Source organism: Aythya fuligula, chromosome 3 (assembly GCF_009819795.1).
Source record: "Aythya fuligula isolate bAytFul2 chromosome 3, bAytFul2.pri, whole genome shotgun sequence".
NCBI classification, from domain to species: domain Eukaryota; kingdom Metazoa; phylum Chordata; class Aves; order Anseriformes; family Anatidae; genus Aythya; species Aythya fuligula.
In genome coordinates, this window is record NC_045561.1 from 9,823,751 (window position 1) to 9,844,805 (window position 21,055).

A 21,055-nucleotide genomic window follows, 5' to 3' on the forward strand; every position below is an offset into this window, starting at 1 on the left:
GCCACAGCTGCCTGGGAGAACAGCGCACGTGAAAAGCAAAATTCAACAAAAACTGAAATAAATCATTCCTATTGATACAATTAACACTCAGCTGAAGGTAAATTTAAGGGATGGAGCCTCTTTCTCTCCTCACTTAATAAATTACCTTGTTTTAAAAAACACGGAGATTTCATCTACAGTAATAATCTCACTAAGCGTCTAGAAAGGGAAAGAGAAACAAAACGTGCCCGCGAGAGCATGCTGCTGTTAACAGACATCAGCTTTTAAAGGAGAATACAAAAGAATTCAGGAAGTTTATTCTTAAAAAGCATGTAAATTCCCAGCCACAACAATCCTCTGACTACCCCACCTGAGCTCCAAAGAGACACAGGCTTGTATGCTATCCAAGCCATCGCTCTTATTAATATTCATTAGGAAGGTCTACTTGCATTTTCATCAGCTGCAAAGGTGGCAAAAGAAACAATCTGAATTCTTTAACATGCAGGCATTATCAGTTCAACATCTGCCAAATAGGAGCGCATACAGATCTGAGGAGGAAAACCAAATACAATTTACCTGTGCTGGAGCCAGGTTTCACTTTCCAGCATGGAGCGAGCTGTTTCAGGCTCTCTCATTTTACTCATCCCAGCTTTTACATGCCTGGTAAGTTCATTTTCCATTATTTTTTACCTTTAACATCAGAGTCCCTCATAAATTACTTTCATTCCTTAGGTCTAGAGTTCCCCTCTGTTAAAATGGCCCGAGTTCAGTAAGATTGCATATATGAATAATACAGCCAAGCCTCAACTCTGCAAACTTGACTAAGCAATTCTCCTTTCTGACTAGAGAATTCGTTTATCTACACAAATTCAGCGTGTGAAATCTCTTTGACTGGCTTCAGAGTGCCGAACTGTGCAGAAGCACAGACTTTCTGACCAGCCTGGGCTAAAATTTAACTCCAAGAGATGAACTAAGAAGTCTCCAAAAGAAAACAACCGCTCTAATTAATTATTTACCCTACTTAGCAAAGAAACCTGGCTGATAACACTAATGAATTTAAGAATGAAACAGGCGTGTGTTTCCAGGATGATATTTACATGTGCAAGGACGTGAACGAAAAAAGTAGGATACGGATCTCCCGAGAGCCAGGAAAAAACAGATGCTGATTCTCCCCCAGATCTCTACATTTAACCCTACATTAACACGCATTTGCCTACAAGTTCACCATGCATTGATTCTTTTCTTTATTAAAACCTCATTAAAAAGAATTGGATGGTCTCCAGGATATGACTCTTCCCTTTTGAAAATCTGCTTGGATTGAGAGGGCTCTCCTAGTAAAAATAACCTTCTCCTTTCCAAAGTCAAGGCAGCTCTTTCCTCGTTGACTGCAAGAAGACTTTTATAGGAAGTCAAGCAGCCCTGCTTAGAAGAAGAGGGGGAAAAAGGGCTCTGTGTGGTCCCAGATGTCAGGGTTTAAACCTGTGGGCAACACTGAGGTTATGCCTCAGCGTGGTTTCTTCTGCAGGCTGATGGACTGATAAAGCCAGAACAGTGGGTTTTGGAAAGAGCTTTTCAAAAGCCAGAAGAGTCAGCCATGAGAAGCCCATCTCTGCCCCATCCTCAGCCTGAGCATCTCCATCCTCTCCTAGCTGGTCTCCTTCAAGGTCCAAACACATCCTGCACCACCCACGTGCAGATGCCTGCACAGATGCTGCCATAAAAGAGACAACCAACGTATTTGGAAGCAACAGCATTTAGGCTGCATGTCACTTTCAGCACATTTATGATATGACGGCTGTTAATAATTCATGAGGATAATACTTAATCAATTAATTCATATTTCAACACCGAGCTCAAAAGCCCCCCTCTGCTTCCTCTTCCTTTTCTTTTATAAAGACCTAAATGAAACTAGCCAAAAACCAAAAAAAATGTCACCACTAACAAGTCAGAAAGTAAGAAAGAGAAAGCAGGCACATTTGATCTTGCTCTATACATGGACCTTTCAAAGATGACTACTCCAATTAAAAAAAATGTAGAATTCATCATTTTGATGACACAAAATGATGAACTCGACTATTATATGCTTATATTTTGTTTAATGGCTTCATTTATTTTAATAACAAAGAGAAACTGGATCTTTACAGATGAAAGCTTTATTTCATGGCTTCGGCGCAACTGGGATTTTTAAAATCTGTGATGTTAACCAAAATGTGATAATAGATGTTCTCAAGGGCCCTATTTTATAGCATTCTATGCAGAGCCCAACTCCACATGAGACATGGCAAACATGATGTTTAGCCCTATTTTAAGGAAGTAGGACTGACTCCAGTGTCAGAGCCCCCTGTAATTGTTTTCTGTCTGCTGCTTGTTCCTCTGAACAGTTACTTTTGCAGCAAAGTGTGGCCGCAGAAACACTGTGACAAAGGCATTAGCTCTCTGAAGACTTCTTTTAAAATGATATTGAAAGGCAGCGTTTGTGTGATTTTGGCTGGTCTTTGGGACAAGAGCGTGCATGCAATATGACTACTTTATATAGAGCAGGCTGTCTTGAAGGGTCTGCTGACATCCAGAAGGAGAGGGAAAAAAAGACACTAAAACAAAAGATGCTAATTCTGCTACCATTTTTATGTCAGTTAATTCCTAAGATAGAGTTAATTAGAAACACCTCATCAAGCTTGATCATGCTCTCAGCCATTCTGAGGAACTTCTCAACTATTCCACTTTTTTTTTTTTTTTTAATTTTTATCTCACTAGACTGAAAACAGTTGTTTCAGGCAACTGCGGCACTTGTGCAAGTGCAGCATTAAGGATGCTCATGCTGGATTTTTCACGATCATATACTTATTTACGCGCACAGGGGTACGCGGGCATGCAAGGGGGTTGAGGTAACTTTGCACCCTACTACCTCCACCCCCAAAGGCTGGGACACGACCAGAGTTTTAGGGAAGCCAGCCCAAGATGGCAGCTTGTGATTAACGGCTGTATCATCCCCGGCTGGGCGGCAGCGAGGCCCCGGGTCTGATCTGCCAAACACCCCCCTTCGTCTGCGGCCGATCAGCAGATGTAAGCACATAGGCCCTGTCAGGTTGACATATCATTCCTACGACAATGTCAACGAGTATTAATGTTCAATTATCTGTCCTAGAAATAACCCTCGCTTTTATGCATTGTGTAACTGGGCGCATGGCACTGCAGTAATGCGAACGACAAGGGCAGAAATGCCCGCGCTCACCCGGTCGCTCTGAGCTGGCTTTCCAACATCGCAATGACATTGCCTCGCGGTACTGAGTGGACGCCTTCCCCCTCCATTCACTCTTTTTTTTTCTTTTTCTTTTTGGAAAGCATACTGCAAAGACCCCGGAGACCTTTATCCTCCTCTTCATGTGTTGCACATCACCAGCTCCCATCAGCCCGCCAAGACACACTCGGAAAAGGCTATTTTGAATTTCACGCATGCGCACAACCACGGGGAAGTCGCTTGTTTGCTTTTATGGAGGGCCATGAGCTGCCTGATACCTGCCAGCCCCTTTTTACGCCCCACACTCAGGTATCTATCATTTACCACCAAACACAAATGTCAACAGTGGCTTCTTCCAGCGCTGCAGTCAGGAGCAATTCACGCCCAGGCTGCAGGGCTGGAGCAATTTGTCCAAGTGACGCATTACAGCTTCCTTCTGTCAACAAACGTTCAAAATCAGACCCCCAGTAGGGAGATGGCTTGAAGAACAAACACGAGATCATTCCCGGCATCTTTTCCTATTGTTCAAATATTAAAATTATCGATCATTTCCGCAGAGGCCAAATGCAAATCAAGCTCTGGGAGTAAAAAGCCAAGCGAGTATTTCTTCTCCTAAATCAGCGCTCCGGGCAAATTGCCGCTCATTTGAGTAGGCTGCAACGGCGTTTGCATGATTTTTGTTACTATGGCACAGCTTCCTTGAACTAACATTCAAAGGTTATCAGCTGTAAGTTATGCTTGCTAAGTCTTCTTATACAACTCACAATCGGAGGGAGGGAGTGGGAGGAAGCAGCGTGATAACCAGTGCCAGCTTTGAGATAAAGTCCCGTGCATAATCTCTGTTTATTTAGACAACCATCTAACCGCAGCACCGGGCGCAAAAACAACCCAGGTGGACGGCCAAGGGAATTTCTCCTGCCTTATCATGTCCGCATTATATTTTGGGGGTAAAGGGAAGCAAAGTCCGTATTTTTTCAAGATAACTTTGAAAATTTAAATAATCGCTAAGTTTGAGGTTTCATTGTTTGGATTCGCTTGGCTGGGTGGGTTTGGTTTGCTTTGTTTTGGTTGGAGGGGAGACGACTGTAACAAAGCACATTTTATTCTGTGCTTTTCTATTTCTAGAGGTTTTGGAGAAAAAGAGTTTGCCGTATCAAATTTAAGGATGAAGATCCCACTTTGAAACATTTCCCGCCAGAGGGGATTTGGGGGTGTATGGAGCAAATACACGTACCATGGGACCAAACCAGAGCAAATGCAGTTGATGGTACTATTCTCCTGCTGTTCAAGCCCAAAGTTGCCTCCAACATATGCAAACTCATTTCCCCACCCCCCCCCTTTTTTTTTTTTTTTTTCCCTCTGATGATTCACCCCACTGTTTACTCAATCATTTTAGGTAGGGGGAAGTGATGAATGTTGCTGAGTGCCAGGTGTTTTGGTGCAAGATGAATAACCCCAAGGAGCAACCTACACCGAGCCCCAGGCTCCTGTCAGCCCTATAATTGATGATGTTTTCACTGTAAGGGGTGGGGACTGGGACACATTAAGGCTCAATAGGGGAAGTAAAGGGAGCGAATTGACTCAGCAACTATGCCTTTTACCATGGTTTCTAATAAGGATAAACTGATTACTGCCAAATGTACTTCAGCATCACAGGGAGGGGGGGAAATCAATTTGCTCAAAGGAAATAAATGCAATACCAGAAGTTTTTTAAAAGCAAACTTTTATACTCAAAAGTGTAGCAGCATGTTTCAGCCAGTACCACTTCTTTCCGAGTTGCCATTTGCTGCCAAACCAAAAATGAATTTGCAGCCTTAAAATGCAAGGACTAAAAGATGAATGCTGCAAAACGATGGCTATAAAGCCAATGTATCTTTTTCTAATCTCGTTCTCAAATGTCCCATGACTTTTATAACAAAGATGTGTGCTGAAACGCTCACCCTGTATTTCAAATGTCGGTTTTATGTCAGCATATTTTTACAGCAACTTAGAAAGCGGATGCTCCATGGCTGTGGCAGGCAATGGGGCAGGAAAGCCAGCTCCCTGCCCATCCCTGCTGCCAGGGCTCACAACATAAAGACCCAGCAATGCCCGTGATGGGACAGGACCACGGCCATCCCATGCCACCACACAGGTAAGCCCCAGGCTCCTGACAAATGCATTTCATCTTTTGCATCACACAAAATAACTCAAGGAGGCCAACAAGGTACATCAAAGCGACAGAACAGGTAAAGACAATTTTCATCACCAAGGCAAGAAGTTGCCAAGGCTGGGGCCGGTGCTGGGAGCGATTTGCCTGCGCACCCAAAAACCCGGACATCATTTCTATCATAGAGATTTGGCTGCTTTGCCACTGAGGGCCATCAGCTCGAGCGTGCTGCCGCGAGTGGCTGGCGGCTGCAGCAGCCGGTGAGGATGCTGCCTGACGCTCGGCGGCAGCCCTCGTCCCTGCGCCTTGTCTCCATAGCAATGATGCTGCTGGACGTGGGCAAATGGCAAGGGGCTGCCATCGCTCAGCCCTGGCCTGACAGCCTTCAGGATGAGCCTCCCTCATCCCTCCTGAACACGCAAACAAGCCCTCAACAGGCCCCCGAGTCGCAATAATCTGCCCCGCTGCCGTGGCGGCGTTTTGCTGCCGGTCGCAGCGCGTGGCCGCTACACCTGGCGGAGAGCTTTTGTTTGGCTCCCGGGTGAGTTCTCACATTTTAGGGAAAAGAAAGAGGAAAGCAAGAAAGGGGAGAGATGGAAAGGAGGCAGCAGTACCCAAAAGTAAAATATCAGAGTTGAGCAAGGAGCAGAAAAATGAAAGGAAGAGACATCTATTACATAAATGGCAGTGAAATAGGAGCACTGCGAGTTAATATTTGAAAGGCACACACCAACGCTTCCCCTGCAAAGACTCCAGCAAGGCATAGGCACGTAATTGCCAAAGTCTAAAGCTGCCTTAAACATTAAACATAGCAGCTGTATCTAACACGGGAGCGAGCACCCGGGGTGACGTCAGGATGGCAGCGAGGTGCGGTGGCCAACGCTGCCAACCTGCTGCTCTGCCTGGCGCCCACCCTGCCATGGGGGAACTGACGTGTTTGCCCCATACTCCTTCCGCAGGTGGCACAGACACTGTTACCTTGGTCTGCCACCCCAGCACTGCAGTGGAAGGATGGCAAGACACAACAAAAAAAAAATGTAGATGGTGAATACCAGCTCATCTCGAGTTGGATTAATCACAACGCCGCTATCTGGGGAGGATTTCTGCACGGGGTCAATTTTTACTCATCCCACCTCTGCAAACGCGCCCCGTTACAATCATGGCATTTGCAGGGAAAGGTGAGAAAGGTCTGACTTCATGGCTGCCTTGCCTCAACCATGCACCCTGTGCTTCACTTTGTGCTTAGCCCCACAGAACAACCCGGCTGAACAGCGATGCTCTGCGTTGCACAAGCCCTCCCAGCATTTGGAAAGCCATCTTGTAATAATCTTTAATTTAGACTCACTTATATGCTACATTTGCTAGGGATCACATTCCCTCCCTGGCCATAGCCCCGTAGCGTGCAACACACTTGGCGATCCTCAGCAGCCCTGGAAAAAGAGGATTCAGTGCTCGAACGTGTTAACAACTGATTTACCGTTCCAGAGACACAAGTACGCAACTCATCTTGCAGGGCCAACCTTAACGCGCAGGAACAACTAAACTGAAACATATAAATTCCGTATATGCTTAAAAATATTATTGTCTGTAATTTAATCTAACAATATTTCTAGGCCTATAACCTCGCACGCAGAGGCAATTTCCCAAGCATTAATACTTAAATGGGTCATATGCACCACATCTGTCATTCTGTCCTGAAGTCTATGAGGCACAACCAAGACTCTGCAAGCCTATTGATTTTTCTAGCATTTGCTTTAATTTACTTAACCATTGAGAAATCCATCAGTACATAAAGGGCAACTGTCCATTACTGCCTCATTTGCAGACGTTCTTTCCCCTCGTTTTTTTTGGTAAATATTTCCCCTTAAATCGCCGTGTGTTTACAGAGTAAAAATGAATCCGGAAAGTGCTCACACCTGTTTCTGTTCAGTAACTGCTGCGCCGAGGTATATGTAATGTGCTTAAAGATAGAATAAATATCTCGACATTATTACATCTGTGTGCAAAGGGTGGTAAATTAGATCCTAATTACATTAACAGGGATTCTGCCTCCCAGCTTAAATTTTACATGAGCACTCTGTAAAAATCCAAAAGCTCTGCTGTGGTTTCTTTACGAGCTGGTGATTACAGCTACTTCCTATGCGGTCACTAAATATTCTGTTTACAAATAAATGAAGAAGCTTTGAGCCAACTTGCCAGGGTAATAATCCGTTTTTTCCCCCAGCAAACCTTTACCACATAAGCATGGCAACAATCAGAAGCCCTGGCTTCATCTAATTACTCTATCACATAATTTCACAAATTGCCTTTTCACTGGGGAGCCAAGTGCAAAACACGCTCACAGTGGGATTTCAGGCAGCAGCTTTCATTTACTACTCATTTCTTGTTAAATTAAACACAAAAACACCAGTTGTGTGAAAGAAGTCAAAAAGAATGCTTGCAAATGAGCCAGACAAGTGTATCTTATATTTATACCATTCGCACAAAATAGCTCATTGGCAAGCTGTATTTTTAATGGCACCATTAGAGCCTTTAACCCTTTTTGAGCTCTTGTGCGTTTTTGGGAGCGAACAATCTGCCCTTTTGGTGTTGGGTGCTTGGTGGAAAAAACAGGCTGGCAGTGCCTGCATGGCATCCCACCCCACAGCCAGGCATTGAAATGGCATTGGGCAGCACGGCTGCCTTACGGGACAGCATCACACCCTTGATGGTTAACAGCCAGGGCCACCAGGCCCCTACAAGTCCCTTCTCTGCAGCTTGGTACTGCAATTAAAGTTCCAGCATCGTCACATGCCGCAGATGACCGGCTGCTACCAACCTCACCTCCGTGCCAACCCTTCAGCTTCAGGGCTGTTAATGGGGAACGACCCAGGAGAGAATTCGTCCCACAAATTCCTAGCACTGGCGTCTTGCACCCATCCAACACAAGGGAGGGACAATCCTACAAACACATCGAGTGCGATTTCTGAGTGCACACGGCCACGATTCCTATTCCAGCCTGGTGCGTCCCTTGGGGTGCTGGGGAGCCAGTGGGACCGGAGGGCAGAGGGACCCAGAGGGCCAGACCCCTGCTAATTATCTGCAAGCTAACGAGGCAGGATTTTAGCTTGCCACTAAGGAGCACAAATTATTTTGAAAATAATTGCGGCGAGTGTAACGCTGCCAGTGGAAGTGAACCAGAGGTTACGCTGCTCTAAGATGACATTTTTACATCAACAAGTACAAAACTAAAACACGGCCATTAGTAATTAAAGCTGGTCCTTTTGTAGCACCAGAGCCAGTAGGTCAGGTAGCGTTTTACATCACAAACCAGGCCTTTATGGCTGTAGATTTGCCAGCATTATCTGCACAGGGAGAAGAAAACATTAGCAGCAGCTGTCTGTGTGCCTCTACACTGAAAATCCTATTCATCCAGACAGGTGGAGTAATTTAAAAGCCAATGTGGTGCAATTTTGATGCAACTAATGCCACTGTTTACTAAAATGCCACCATTACTACTGTTTATGAAAACATTACTAAAATTGCATTTTATTCAGAAGAATCCGAAGATTCTGGTTATTACCAAACGGATCTGCCCCCGGTGCCGCTGGCAGTCCCACAGGGCTCCCAACCCTCTGCACCCATGGCCCCGGGTGCGAACCACAGCTCAGGGGGTGCCAAGGCCACGCAGTCAGCTCTCTGCCTTTCTGTGAGACAAACCTTCCCAAAAATATCACCTAGGGACCTCGAAAGCTCCAGTTGATTTGAATACAGGTGGGTCTACAAAGAGGAGCTTCACTTCCAAGTTACCTTTAGAGAATGGAGTCTGCAAGGCACCTAAAGCAGAGTGCCCCCATCTCCCCTGTGAGCTTAAAGAAATTCCTTGATGGAGACCATCATAGTGTGTTGTTGTTATTGTTTTGTTTGTTTGCTTGGTTGGTTTTTTATTCTTTTACCTAATTTTGTAATGTCTTGTGCTGTAGAGGATGGATTAGAAAGGGTCAAGTAGTCAGGAAAGGAATATTCCTGCTATACCTAGCGTCTGAGCAGCACTTTCTGGGCAGAAGTTTCTGGTTCATAAAACAGAAGACCCGTTGGTAAGTCTCCTAGACCTTGCCTTATTAAAATGATGGCCCACCACTGAAGTGAAACGAGCACTCTGCAAAGTATTATGGGTCTAAATCAGGAAATGATGCAAAAGACGAGGTAAATTAGATAACTACATATTAACTTAAACTCTTTTCTGCCTACTTACCTTCTCTCTACACATATATTTAGCATTGCTGTAGGTTACGGGGTGAGGAGCCAGAAGTGCAAATGTGAGTCTGATCAACACATTTGTTCATATAGTGAATAATGGATTTTCAGCTGAGCATTTTGGGGGAAAGGAAGGCACTGTTCATGGAAAAATTTAGCATGCCATCACACACACACAAAAATCCTTCCACAAGAGAAGTTTTCTACAGGAAATTTTGATGGGCATACGGTAACCATAACTGGTTGATATTGGAATAGGGCTTCTAGGATGTATGCAAGGAGAAAAACATGTAAGCTGTAACAGTACAGATTCTGTGTAGCTGGAGGTAAATGCAGGAAAGAAGAAGCAAAATTTTTAAAACGGGTAGAAAACAACTCGTTTCTCATGCCTGTCCCGAGAACAACAGGCAAACAATTTCCCCACTACCGTATTCCCTGCAATATCAGCACTGCGGTTCATTCAGACACGGGTTAAGTTCATGCAAACAGATGTAGGATATTCTATGCCAGAGCGAGGGAATGCATCTTACACAACTTTATGTACCCCTTCCAAACCTGACCCTATCTGAAAGGCAGCTTATCTTACACCGCAGATTGACACATCTCATCAGATATGTGCCCAGCTGGTTCGGTGCCCCATATTTTGGCACTTCACCTGATCTGATTAAGTCGCTCGCTAGCTTACACTGCTGCTCTGTGAAACTCCTTAAAGAGTTAGGAGATTGCCAATAAAAAATTAACACTGGCACTTATATACATAAACATATCTGAGAATCAACATCGACTCCTTTGTAGCAACTGTGTTAGAGTACAAGCTAAACAAACAGCTAATAATGAACAAGCGAGCCCATGAATTTATCCTCATTTCCTGCTCACAAACTGCCTGCCAAGATACTGTTGTTTCCTTTGGTGTACTTAGTACTGCAAATTATTTGCCAAAATATTTCCGTGGATACTTCCAGATTTACAAATTGGTGGTCAGATTCCACCCCCCACCCCCTCGCCTTCAAAATGCGATACGTGAATTTTATACAGCCGCTCTGACTGCAGAAAGACAGTAAGTCACATAACACGTTTCTGTTCACTGACTGGAAGAGGCTCATTTCAAAAATGAAGTCACACATGCAAAATATCACAGCTGCAAATTTGAAAAGAGAAGAGAAGGTGGAGAAGAAAGCAAAGCATCTCGTGTTGACTTAAAAACCCTTATTACTGCAAACATTCTTGCTGGTAAACTCATTTCTGAGAGCATTTCTGCAAACAAAAGGAGTTCTAGTACAACCAGAGCGAGTGTAATTTAACATCTGAATTAATGTTTATCATGTTTCAACTTTTCAGTATTCCCTTGCTTCTACTCGGATGTGAAATCCTTCTGGTGTGTAAATACTAATGTGTTTCAGCAGTTTCCGAATAATTCAAATTCTTTAATGTGCTAGTGGCTTCCACATCAGTACAACAGTGCCTCCAAGGTAGAGACTGGGAAAAAGATAAGACAGCCCTTTGGGAACACACTCTCTCTCTCTCTAAAATCTAGCCCAGGCTGCTGGCTCCTTCTGATTTCAACCAAAACACTTCCCTGGATCACTGCTCTTCCTGAGATCCGCGAGAGGCTCAGGATGAGATGCTTCCTACCCTGTAGTTTAAAACCACACAGCGACTGTCTTCATCAGAAATGAGACTGAATTAGATCTGAGAAAGCAGATGTTATGACCACATCAAACTTCTGTACATGAGAACAGCCTAAGCGAGGAATCCCGTTTCCTTGAACAAACTGACTAAAGGACCCTGTGTTTTTCTTTTCTGGTCTAAAACCAAAGGTTTGCAGCACAGCTCCAAGCTGACTATTTAATATTCTAGAAATTCACACAAGTGGAGCAACAGAAGCATTGCCACGGGTAGCCACCACCACCTTCTTTCCCCCTCCTGCCAAAGAAAACAACAGTTTTCTTTAAAAAAGGCAAAATTCACCCACATTAGAAAATGGGACAGTCCATGGGGGCTGGACAGCAGGTCAAAGCAACAAATTCAACGAAGATTAAAAAAAATGCTTAAGGTTTTGACAGTCCATGAGCTCCATCAAACCCAAGGGTTAAGAAGTTAATTCAAACCGAGTTACCTAAATCCTGTTTGTCCTCCTTTCTGGAGCTCTCAATTCAATTCTGACAGAGCCTCGGAATAATTATCTTCTCCCGTAATAAAATTTCCTCTTTTCTCCTGTTAAAGACGGCTGCCACCGCACCTCTGCCAGCAGAAGGGACTGTCTGAACACCCCTTCACCGTGACTTGTGCACCAACCTGCACGTTGGTTTTGTTCTCTGCTCCTGGGGACAGAGGTGCACGGGTGACCAGACCAAAACTGCCTGGTTTTCCCAGGAATTCGGGACAGCTGGCACTAAGAAGTCTTGCAGATGTGGAAGAAAGATTTTTACAGCTTTGCCCACAATAAAATCAAGTGAAAGAGGAGACTTGCGTATTTGGGATAAAGGGGGAAATAAAAAAGACCCAACCCATTCGGAGTCCAATATATTGGAATCTGATCCCTGTTACACAGATGGAGGGGCGCTGTAAGTAGTACGATGGGGAAAGCTTTTGGGGGACTTCGTTTGTTTTAACATCTCCAAACCCTCCAGTGAGGAGAACAAAGAAAACCCTTCCTGGTTTTAGCCAATCATTTCCCCTTTTTATGTTTCCAGAAGCCTAGCTTTGTACCCCTTTGCCCTCTCACTATTCTCCTTTCCAAACATAGATGGGCGTCCAACAAGGGAGAGGGGATGGGAGACAAATTAACCCCCTGCTCCTCCCAAGGCAGGACCTCAGAACTCTTGAGGGATATTAAGAGACAACCTGCAATCCACCTGATCTAAAAAAGTTGTTAGCCTGTAAATGAAAATTATTGAAATAAGCAGTGTGACAGTGTTCTTCCATCAGAATAGCATCTTGTGAAGAGATGCAGCCTCTTATAAGAGGATCTAACTAGGTAAAAAGCGACTCCTTCAAATACCCGTCTCCAATAAATTCTTTTACACAAATAACAGTTTTGCTAGATAGATTGCATATTGCCTATTAAAAGTTATCTTGCTTATTAAAATGGTATCAGGCAATCAATAAAGGTTCAAAATCCAGATACATAACAGGAAAAAAAAACACACACACTCATTTTAACTGTAAAGTCAACATATTTCAGCTACGTCTTTTAGTTTCTGCTTGGTCTCCCATTTCAGTAAGATTTAACCTCTTAAGGAAATGGTTTTAAAAGCAGTTAAAAATAATGATTAAATTATGGGATTTACATGAAAGAAATCCTAGGCCCATTCATTTTTTAAATCATGGTAATTTGTTTTTTAAAAGGTGTTTGAAGTCCTTGAATCTACCTCTTGGCACCATTAAAAAAAAGTAGCTTATAATCCCCTAATGTACTTAAATAAAGCCTTCAATAGTTTAAATTGTTATTAAACATCTTTTGGGATTATAATTTTATGTTGCTTTTTTTTTTTTGCCTGATTAGATGATGAACGTGAAGATCATCAAACACTCATCATGTAACAAACTAATTACATTGCATAATCCCCAAAATGAGGTTTGAATCCCAACATTTTAAATTAACCTGGATTTAAAATGTGCAGAGAATTCACAATGAGTGGACAAAATACTTGAAAAGACACCCCCCTAAACTCCCTGCTCCTAAACAGTTTTAAACAGAAAGGTACAATTCCTGGGACAAAACCATACTATGGGTTGAAGCAGAAACTAATCCTGTTGCCACAATTAAATTTACACAGATCTCGTTGTAGGCAATATTTTTTTTTCCTTCCCTTCCTCCAAGCTTTTCCTTTATTTCGCAATCCCTGTTGAGGGCTATACATTACAGCGAGGAGATCTGCTTGAAAAATGGTGGTGAGATGTGATCCCTGAGTGTAAAGTGATCCAAGAAATAATAAAAAAAAAAAAAAAAAAAAAAGAGGGCCTGCAAAATTTTGCCATGCTGCAGCACACCCTGGAATTACCCTCAGGGCAACCTTGTGGAGCCCAGCTCCTGCACAGGAACACTTTGCCCCAGCCCCTCTGATGGCATTCGATGTTCACCTGATGCCTCCCCACAAACCCCATCTAATTTGGAGCTCAGCTTCCACAGACTGGTGACATCCTCACCTCTTCACCAAACTATTAGTAGCCTTTTTTTTTTTTTTTTTTTTTTTTTAAATAGTAAAAGGCTGTGCCTCGCACTTCAAATTTATGGCAGTTCCCTAAAAACAGATTTCACAAACATCAAAATTTACAGGCTGGTGTAATAACCTACCACCATAAATTTCAACAACACCTATGGCTTGCCTAACTAATGGCCAAGCAAGGCAGCTATTCCGATGCGGATATGAATAAAACTTCAGTCAGAATAGCAACAGTTAAAAAATAAAAACTGCAAAGTCTTAAGTGTAAGTCTGGCTACCACTTCTCATATTGTTTTAGCTTATTTTTGTTGTTGCTATTCTCAGGGGGAAGAAAAGGAAGGCAATTTGGATGAATTTATCCCCTGAAGTGTTTCAGAGCATACTGCCTGCGTCCACAGAGGACAGCGCTTGCCTACCCTTTGGGCATACGTCAACTCAGCTCTGCACATCAGTCAAAATAATGGGGGGCTGCAGCATGACACTGAGCCGGAGCTATTGCCCAAACAGTTCAACAACCGGAGAGGCTACGGCCTTGCATTTGATTTTTTCTTCAATAAAGAAAAAAGAATTTCCTCCTAAGTGGAAAATGAGAACTAAGTGACAAACCTTAGGAAATGAAGTCAGTACACAGAGGAAGGCTTAATAGTCTTTGGGATGAAATAACTGCATAGGAGGAATTAAACCAGCCTATACACTTTTAAAAGATTGTATTAGACCTACACTTATTTTAAATCTTTCCAACCATTAATCATTAGTATGACAGACACAGCAATTACTGTCTATTTTGTTTAATTCCATGCCACTGATGTGAATTAATATTATAATTGTGAGAAAAATCCTTTGCCCCTGAAAAGGAAGGCTCCCAAATAACAGCACCATTAGGAATTAGCAGTGGTCAAGGGGATGCTGCATTTTGCCTTTAACCACTGCTCGTTGCCTCCCTGCCATTTCACAGATGGGAAAGCGAAGGCAGGTTAAGCACTGGGGGTCAAAGGGAGAGATGGTCTGCCATGACACGTCCCTCGCCTGTACAGAACCACCTCCCAGCTCTCCTTCCCTCCCGCTTTAAAGGGGACCTTGTGTCCAACCTAGGGAAGACTAACAATCGATCTCACTAATTATCAATCAATGAATAAGTGACAGGGGATCTCTGGTTTCCTCAGCTGACCATTCCTCGGGGTGACCTCCCTCCTGCAGCGAAGCCCAGCTGGGGACACCGTCACCCCAGTCTTCGGGGATATAGGAGCAGTCACAGGGCCCAAAATCAAAAACAAACCAGAGTCTTAATTTCCTCAGCCTCTCAGCTCCTGTGACCTGATGGCAGCCACGACTTGGGCCTAGGTGTGCAGCAATCATGGGGTTTCTTTCTACGTGGCCAAGCAGCAATTCCTGCACCTTTTAAAGCCACTGACAGCAACATCCTGGGACAGTGGTTGCAACACATCTGTCTCCGGCTGCCAGCAGAGACATTTACAGCCAGGTGAGCACCAAAGATCTGCCTGCCTCCACCCCAGGAAGCCCTCATGAGGCTGCTGCAGAGTCTGGGCCCTCGTGTGGGCCTGTGGGGGCATCCCCACCACCTGCTAGACCTCCACACGCTGGGATTTTGACAAGGGCAGCACCCCAAGCAGCTCGCCTGTTCAACACACTGTGTTGCTCCAGCACTGGCTATGGTGCTGGCTCTTCCCGTGTTATCGACATGCCTGCTGGAGGACACCTTCCTCCCCACACAAGCCTCACTGCTCTTCTGAGGGCACGAGTTCTCTGGTGGCTTCGCAGCCTACGAGGTTGTCCGGCCCTGCTTTCATTTTAACTGTCCCTGACCCCACCGAGAGTCATTTCGAAAGGCCTGTCCCAGGTCCTAGCAGAAGGTTGGGCTTGGGTGAGTGAACCAATTCTGCTTTGCTGGATGGATCGGACAAGCCTGGAGCTACTCTGCTGCTGCCACAAGAAGCTGCCCTGCAGTAAATGTGTGCTTCACCTGGCTGGGCTTGGACTGTACAGGGGATGGTGGATTTTGAAAAGCAAGCTTTAGCTCAGTGCTGTAAGGTAGAAAACGCAGTGGCTTCACTGCACAGGTCCTGGGGGTTCAGTGTTTGAGCTTTCCAGAAGGGCCCACCTTACAAGCAGAAAGTGATCCCAGGTGGTGGCTCCAAAGGACACCCACCACCACCACAGCGAGCTCCATGGGCACTCTCATTTTGTCTTTTGCACAGCATTACTGCACAGCAAAAGAGGGAAAAGCTGCTTTCATCCTACACTTAATCTGGACAAAACGGGGCCTGTTCTCTGGTCCTCACGCTGTTCAGGAAGCCAGCTGCATGGTCAGGGGAAGCCTGGGCTCCTTCCACAAGGGCTTCCAGGAATCACCCCTACTACCTTCTGCCCTGCTCCCAGGAGTAAGTTTTGAGGGTGGTAGCTGGCCCGGGCTAAGAGCATGCCAGAGACTGCTCAGGCAGTTTGGTGTTACAGACAGTAACATTCCTGGCCTGGGTGATGTTTAATTTACCAGCACAAACACAGCAACAGGCCGCTTCCAGGAAAACTTACTATGAGTACTAACAATCGTAACATATACTACTTAATTCAGCTTTCCTCAGCTGGGAAATACCGGGACTGATGTGCTGTTGCTCAGTGTTCCCTGGCACGCCTCGTTGTCACTGTCCTGACTGCAGAGCTTGCAGGGCATCTCCTCACACCAGAACCTGAACTAGCTTCATCATGCTGGCCTGAGCATCACTGCTGGCACAGCATCTCTTTTGGGATGGACTGTTTTGGAGGGAGATGCCCCTAACCCCACATCTACCTCCAGAGAGACACCGGGCTGTCAGCTTGAATTGGGACAAGACCGAGGATTGAGGAGCCACCATGTCTGCACCAAACCAAAGGGGACCTGGGCCTTTGGGAGCGCTGCACTGAAGGCAGCAGGGACAGGGCTAAGGAGCTGGCAAAGCTGAGGCACAGCTGATGCAGAGCCTGGGATTAACTTGGAGACATCTGAGGCCCTCTCCAGCCTCGGAGGAGGAGTGCTCAGGCACGAAGGTTCATTCATAGCAAACCAGGGCCGCGTGGGGCAGGATTCCCTGCCTGATCCCCGTGCTGACAAGAGTCACGGCAGATATCTGGTTTCTTGGCGCAGCGGGGGACAGAAGGGCGAGCTGCGTGAGCGCTTCCTCCACATCAGGAGCATGCTCTTGGCTGGGCTCCACCGGGGCTGGGCAAGTTGGCCGGCTGCTGGCTTCACCCTGACCCTACCTACGGGCTGGGGGGAGAGTCAAACTGCTGAGATTAGAGGCCAGAGCTGTTCTTCACTACTGCCTGCAGACTGCAGGCACCCCTCGCCTGGGCCTTATCCTGCTGGCACAGAAAGGCAGACAGAAAATCTCCAGCCAAAGGCTTAAATCCCCATAGTGGATGAAAACACAGTGTCAGATCACCATAATTTGATGAAAAAGAAGAATGGCATTAGAAACACTTTTCTAAACGCTAACATTAGTAGGTGTGGTACACAATATAAACTCTTTAAAGAAGCTCCAGCATTCAGCTTAACCCTGCACACCTGTCCAGAGCTTTTTATTTCTAATCCCAGAAATAAATACAGGTAGCTGTGGCAACAGAAATAGCTGCTCATCCCCCCACCCCTTTATGATGTTAAATACAGTGGTAACTTACACTGTGGGAATGAGAACGTCTCACCAAAAAAAAATTATACTTTTCTATTAAACCAGATACATTCAGACCTTTCATCGTGAAGCTTCTAACTATGTTCTGACAAACATCTGAATAAGGTCTTTGTTTTCTTGTGCTTTGTTTTTAAAGTTCCCCAATTATTTGCTGCGGCTCTCTGGAGCACAGACCCAGGGCCCAAAAGCTGCTCTCTGCTCCGAAGCAGCGATTCCCACGTCAGCGAGTGGGAGCTGCAGCTGTGCGAGCAGCGGGGCAGGACAGGTCTCCGAGGTTATTAGTATAAGCTCAGTCACACTTTGCGGTGACGTCCTGCTAACAACTGCGACTCGAACCAAAAATCTAAAAGCAACACACACAAAAAAAAACACCCCAAAACCATAACATCATACGCTCCATGCTCTTCCCCTGGCATCTAGCAAAGAGGCAACAGCTCTGCTCGGAAAAGTTCCCTGAGCTGCCTGTCAGTAACACAATACGTATTTTTGCTTTCTACGACTACTACAACTATGACATTTTCCATGTTTTATTTTGCATATGTGATCTAGAGTTCACTTACTGTTAGATGCTGGAACAGCCATGCCCTCATGATATTTGTGGCTACTTTGGGAAAGATGCCACGCTTTTTATGTCGCTTTTTGTCCTTATCTGGATCATCATCATCACCTGTGCTGGGGGAAGCTACACTGTTGTCCAAGCCGTCACCTGTAAATATAGTGAATCAAATTTTGACTTATGCTACCTTTATATACTTCAGCCGAAGCCTGGCTTTGGGTATAAACTGCATGAATATTTAAATGAGGTATAAATTCTTTAACACTGTAATTCACCAGGGGTTTGGGGACGGGGGGGAAGAGACATGGGGAGAGGGAGGGTCTCAGGACTGTGTCCGCCCAGTTCTGGATTACCCTGAAAGACAGTGCAGCCATTCCTGCCACTGGATTCAGCACTGTAACCCAAAACCAAAAAAAGAAAAAAAAAAAGAAAAAAAAAGAAAAAAAAAAGATTTTGTTTTCTGCAAAGCATCCTGCTTGCAAAGGTGGAAAAAAATGGCTTTTCTTCACACTGGGTCACTTCCCAAAAATTAATCCCCATCAGCTATTTTGGCTGAGGTGGCAATTAGAAAAGCATCAATGGCGTCCCATACCCATGACATGTGCGAAGCTGGGTGCCGCGTCCCGCTCTGGGATGTGAAAAATGGTGTGAATGCAACTTTCTTGCAACATCATATTCTCTTCCCAAATTCGGTAACAACCACGGGATTGGTCCACCACTTAAGTCTTTTCTAGACGTCCAGCGTACCCTGGCTTTTTGATGGGACGTGGGTAGCTAACTGGCCTCCCCTCCGCCCAGCCCCAGCCTAAAGCAGTTCATACTGGGATAAGTAGGTACCAATTTGACACACATCGTAGGAATTAACACCCGGCTTTGTGCTGACACGCCGCCACATCCGTGCAAGGTGTCTGATCCCGTTAAACAACAACTGATCCAAAATGAATTTCCTTAATGCAGAGAAGGTCTCGGACACTTCTCATCACATTAGCAGCGTGTCTACAGGAGCACATAACTGCATAGCAGCCAACTTTGGTATGGGCTGATGGGCTAGCAGTGAGAGGAGAAAAAAAGTTGCGGTGCCCAGCCAGTTTGCATGCCGTTTTTGTTTCAAACCCTGAAAGCAGTTTATAAACAAGTCCACATAGAAATTCAGTCTTTTCATTCCCTGCATGTGGATTGAACCATGTAGCTTGGCTTCTAAAGACACTGCATTTGTAGCAGCATGGAGTTGTGATGTTATTAGGCAAGTGGTTTTTACACCCCTGGGCAAAGGATGATCAAGAAAGTCATCTGAATTAGGCTGAATCAAAACTATCTCTGTTAGCGATCAAAAAAACCCACCACCACCAAAAAAAAAAAGTATGTAGACTGTCAAAATTATGATTTGTTAAACAGCTTTCAGCAGAAAAAGTTATTATTAGCATTATATTTTTAGTACCGTACTGACTGTGGCAAATTTATAATTATCCTTATGACTTGGCCTGTGTCTTTAATGATATGGTAACCTTGAGTAGTTATAGAAACAAACAAGATTTTTATGAAGAAATCAGATATCCGATAAATTCTTTGAAAGCCCAGTATGTAAAAAAGGGCTTTTATACAGAGAAGCAATTCACCACATAAAATAATAATTCATAAAAGAAACATGAGCAAAGGAAACAACTCAACAGCATTTAAAATTCCACGGGCTAATCCACTTTCTGTCTGAGAGAGGCAAACAAGGAAAAGAAAAGTATTACGCATTCATTGATTAAAAATGAAAAGCTTCTAACCTAATGACACTGCCTTTCACCACCTCCCTACAATTGTCCCCCCCCCCCTTTTTTTTTTAAATACACTCTCTCCTCATTTCAAACCCCCTTCAGATTAATTTAGCAGGCATTGCCTCGTGCCTGACGGGAGGAGGACTCATTGATAATTTATGGAAATATCTACTATAATCCAAGGGAGATGACTTTTTTCCAGCTTTGTGCATCAATAGATAATCAAGGCCTTAAAGCAGCCTGAGCTTCCCATTACCTCGGGCAAGAGAATTCCTGAAAGCATGCCTCCGGGGCACCTGAATTATATCCTCCATTAGGGGAGGAAAAGCTTTCTGCATTCCACCTATAACACTCCCCAGAACCTTTCCTGTTTATTTCTGCTGTATGAAAGCAGAAGCATTAGGAACAGGATTTTTTAAGTGAAGACTTATGTAGATACAATGGAGAAACCTTTCAAGCGCGAGCCAGATCACCTCCTTCAATCCCTGGCAGTGACCTATCCCAAATAAAAGGTTTCTGTTACATCATTAGCTCAAGCCAAAAACAGCCTTGGCTTAATGCATAGTTTGTTCTTCCTACTGTTTTTAGGCAAATACTGCTACTTTACTCCCATCTGGGAGGGAAATTACACTGCTGGGTTGTAATCTAAGACAAGATTTTCATTGGAAGCAAATGCTTTCAATCCAGTGTAAATACTGGTGCATGTTCAGAAAAGCCTAAAACAATAAACCCTGGCCCCGTCCGACCCAAGTCAGAGAAAGTGAAAGGGAGGGAGTGGATAATAAAGCGCCCGGCTATCCTAAAAGCAAATTCTTCAGTAGACTTTTATAAATTGTTTAACCTCTTCCACTTTTTTAAATTGAAAATTGACCCTGTAAGGACTAAACCACAGAGAGAAGTCTAAATGGTCAATTGTGGATTTTAGTATTTCCATCTACTTTGCAACTTGATATGCTCACCTCTGTGAGGTCTCCAGAGATCCACCCCCTTCCCCTTTTCTTCCCCCCTCTTTCCAGAGATCACTAAACAAACTTGAAGAACCACTGACCAGCCACACGGTAGCAGCTACGAACCGCATTTGTAAAATGTCAGCAGCGACTTTGTTCCTGAAGTTGACTTCTCCTGCCGCCAAATGAAGGCGAACTGAAAAGGTGGAAATAATCATAGAAATGATGCTAGTCCATAAACAAGCTTACAGCCTCATTAGTATAGCGGGAGGCTCCGCTGGGTGATTTATGCTTGTTTTGCTGATGCCATGAGGAAATGCCATAGGGCAACTTTAGCC

General features: G+C 44.6%; 1 protein-coding gene across 3 annotated transcripts in view; it reads right to left on the minus strand.

Moving 5' to 3' along the window:
• The window catches only part of MEIS1 (Meis homeobox 1), a 103,947-nt gene that overhangs the window by 31,249 nt on the left and 51,643 nt on the right, over positions 1–21,055 (minus strand). For all 3 annotated transcript variants that reach the window (XM_032184773.1, XM_032184772.1, XM_032184771.1), the window contains exon 8: positions 18,012–18,157. In XM_032184773.1, coding sequence (XP_032040664.1) covers positions 18,012–18,157 — 146 coding nt within the window. The remainder of the gene's footprint in view (positions 1–18,011; positions 18,158–21,055) is intronic.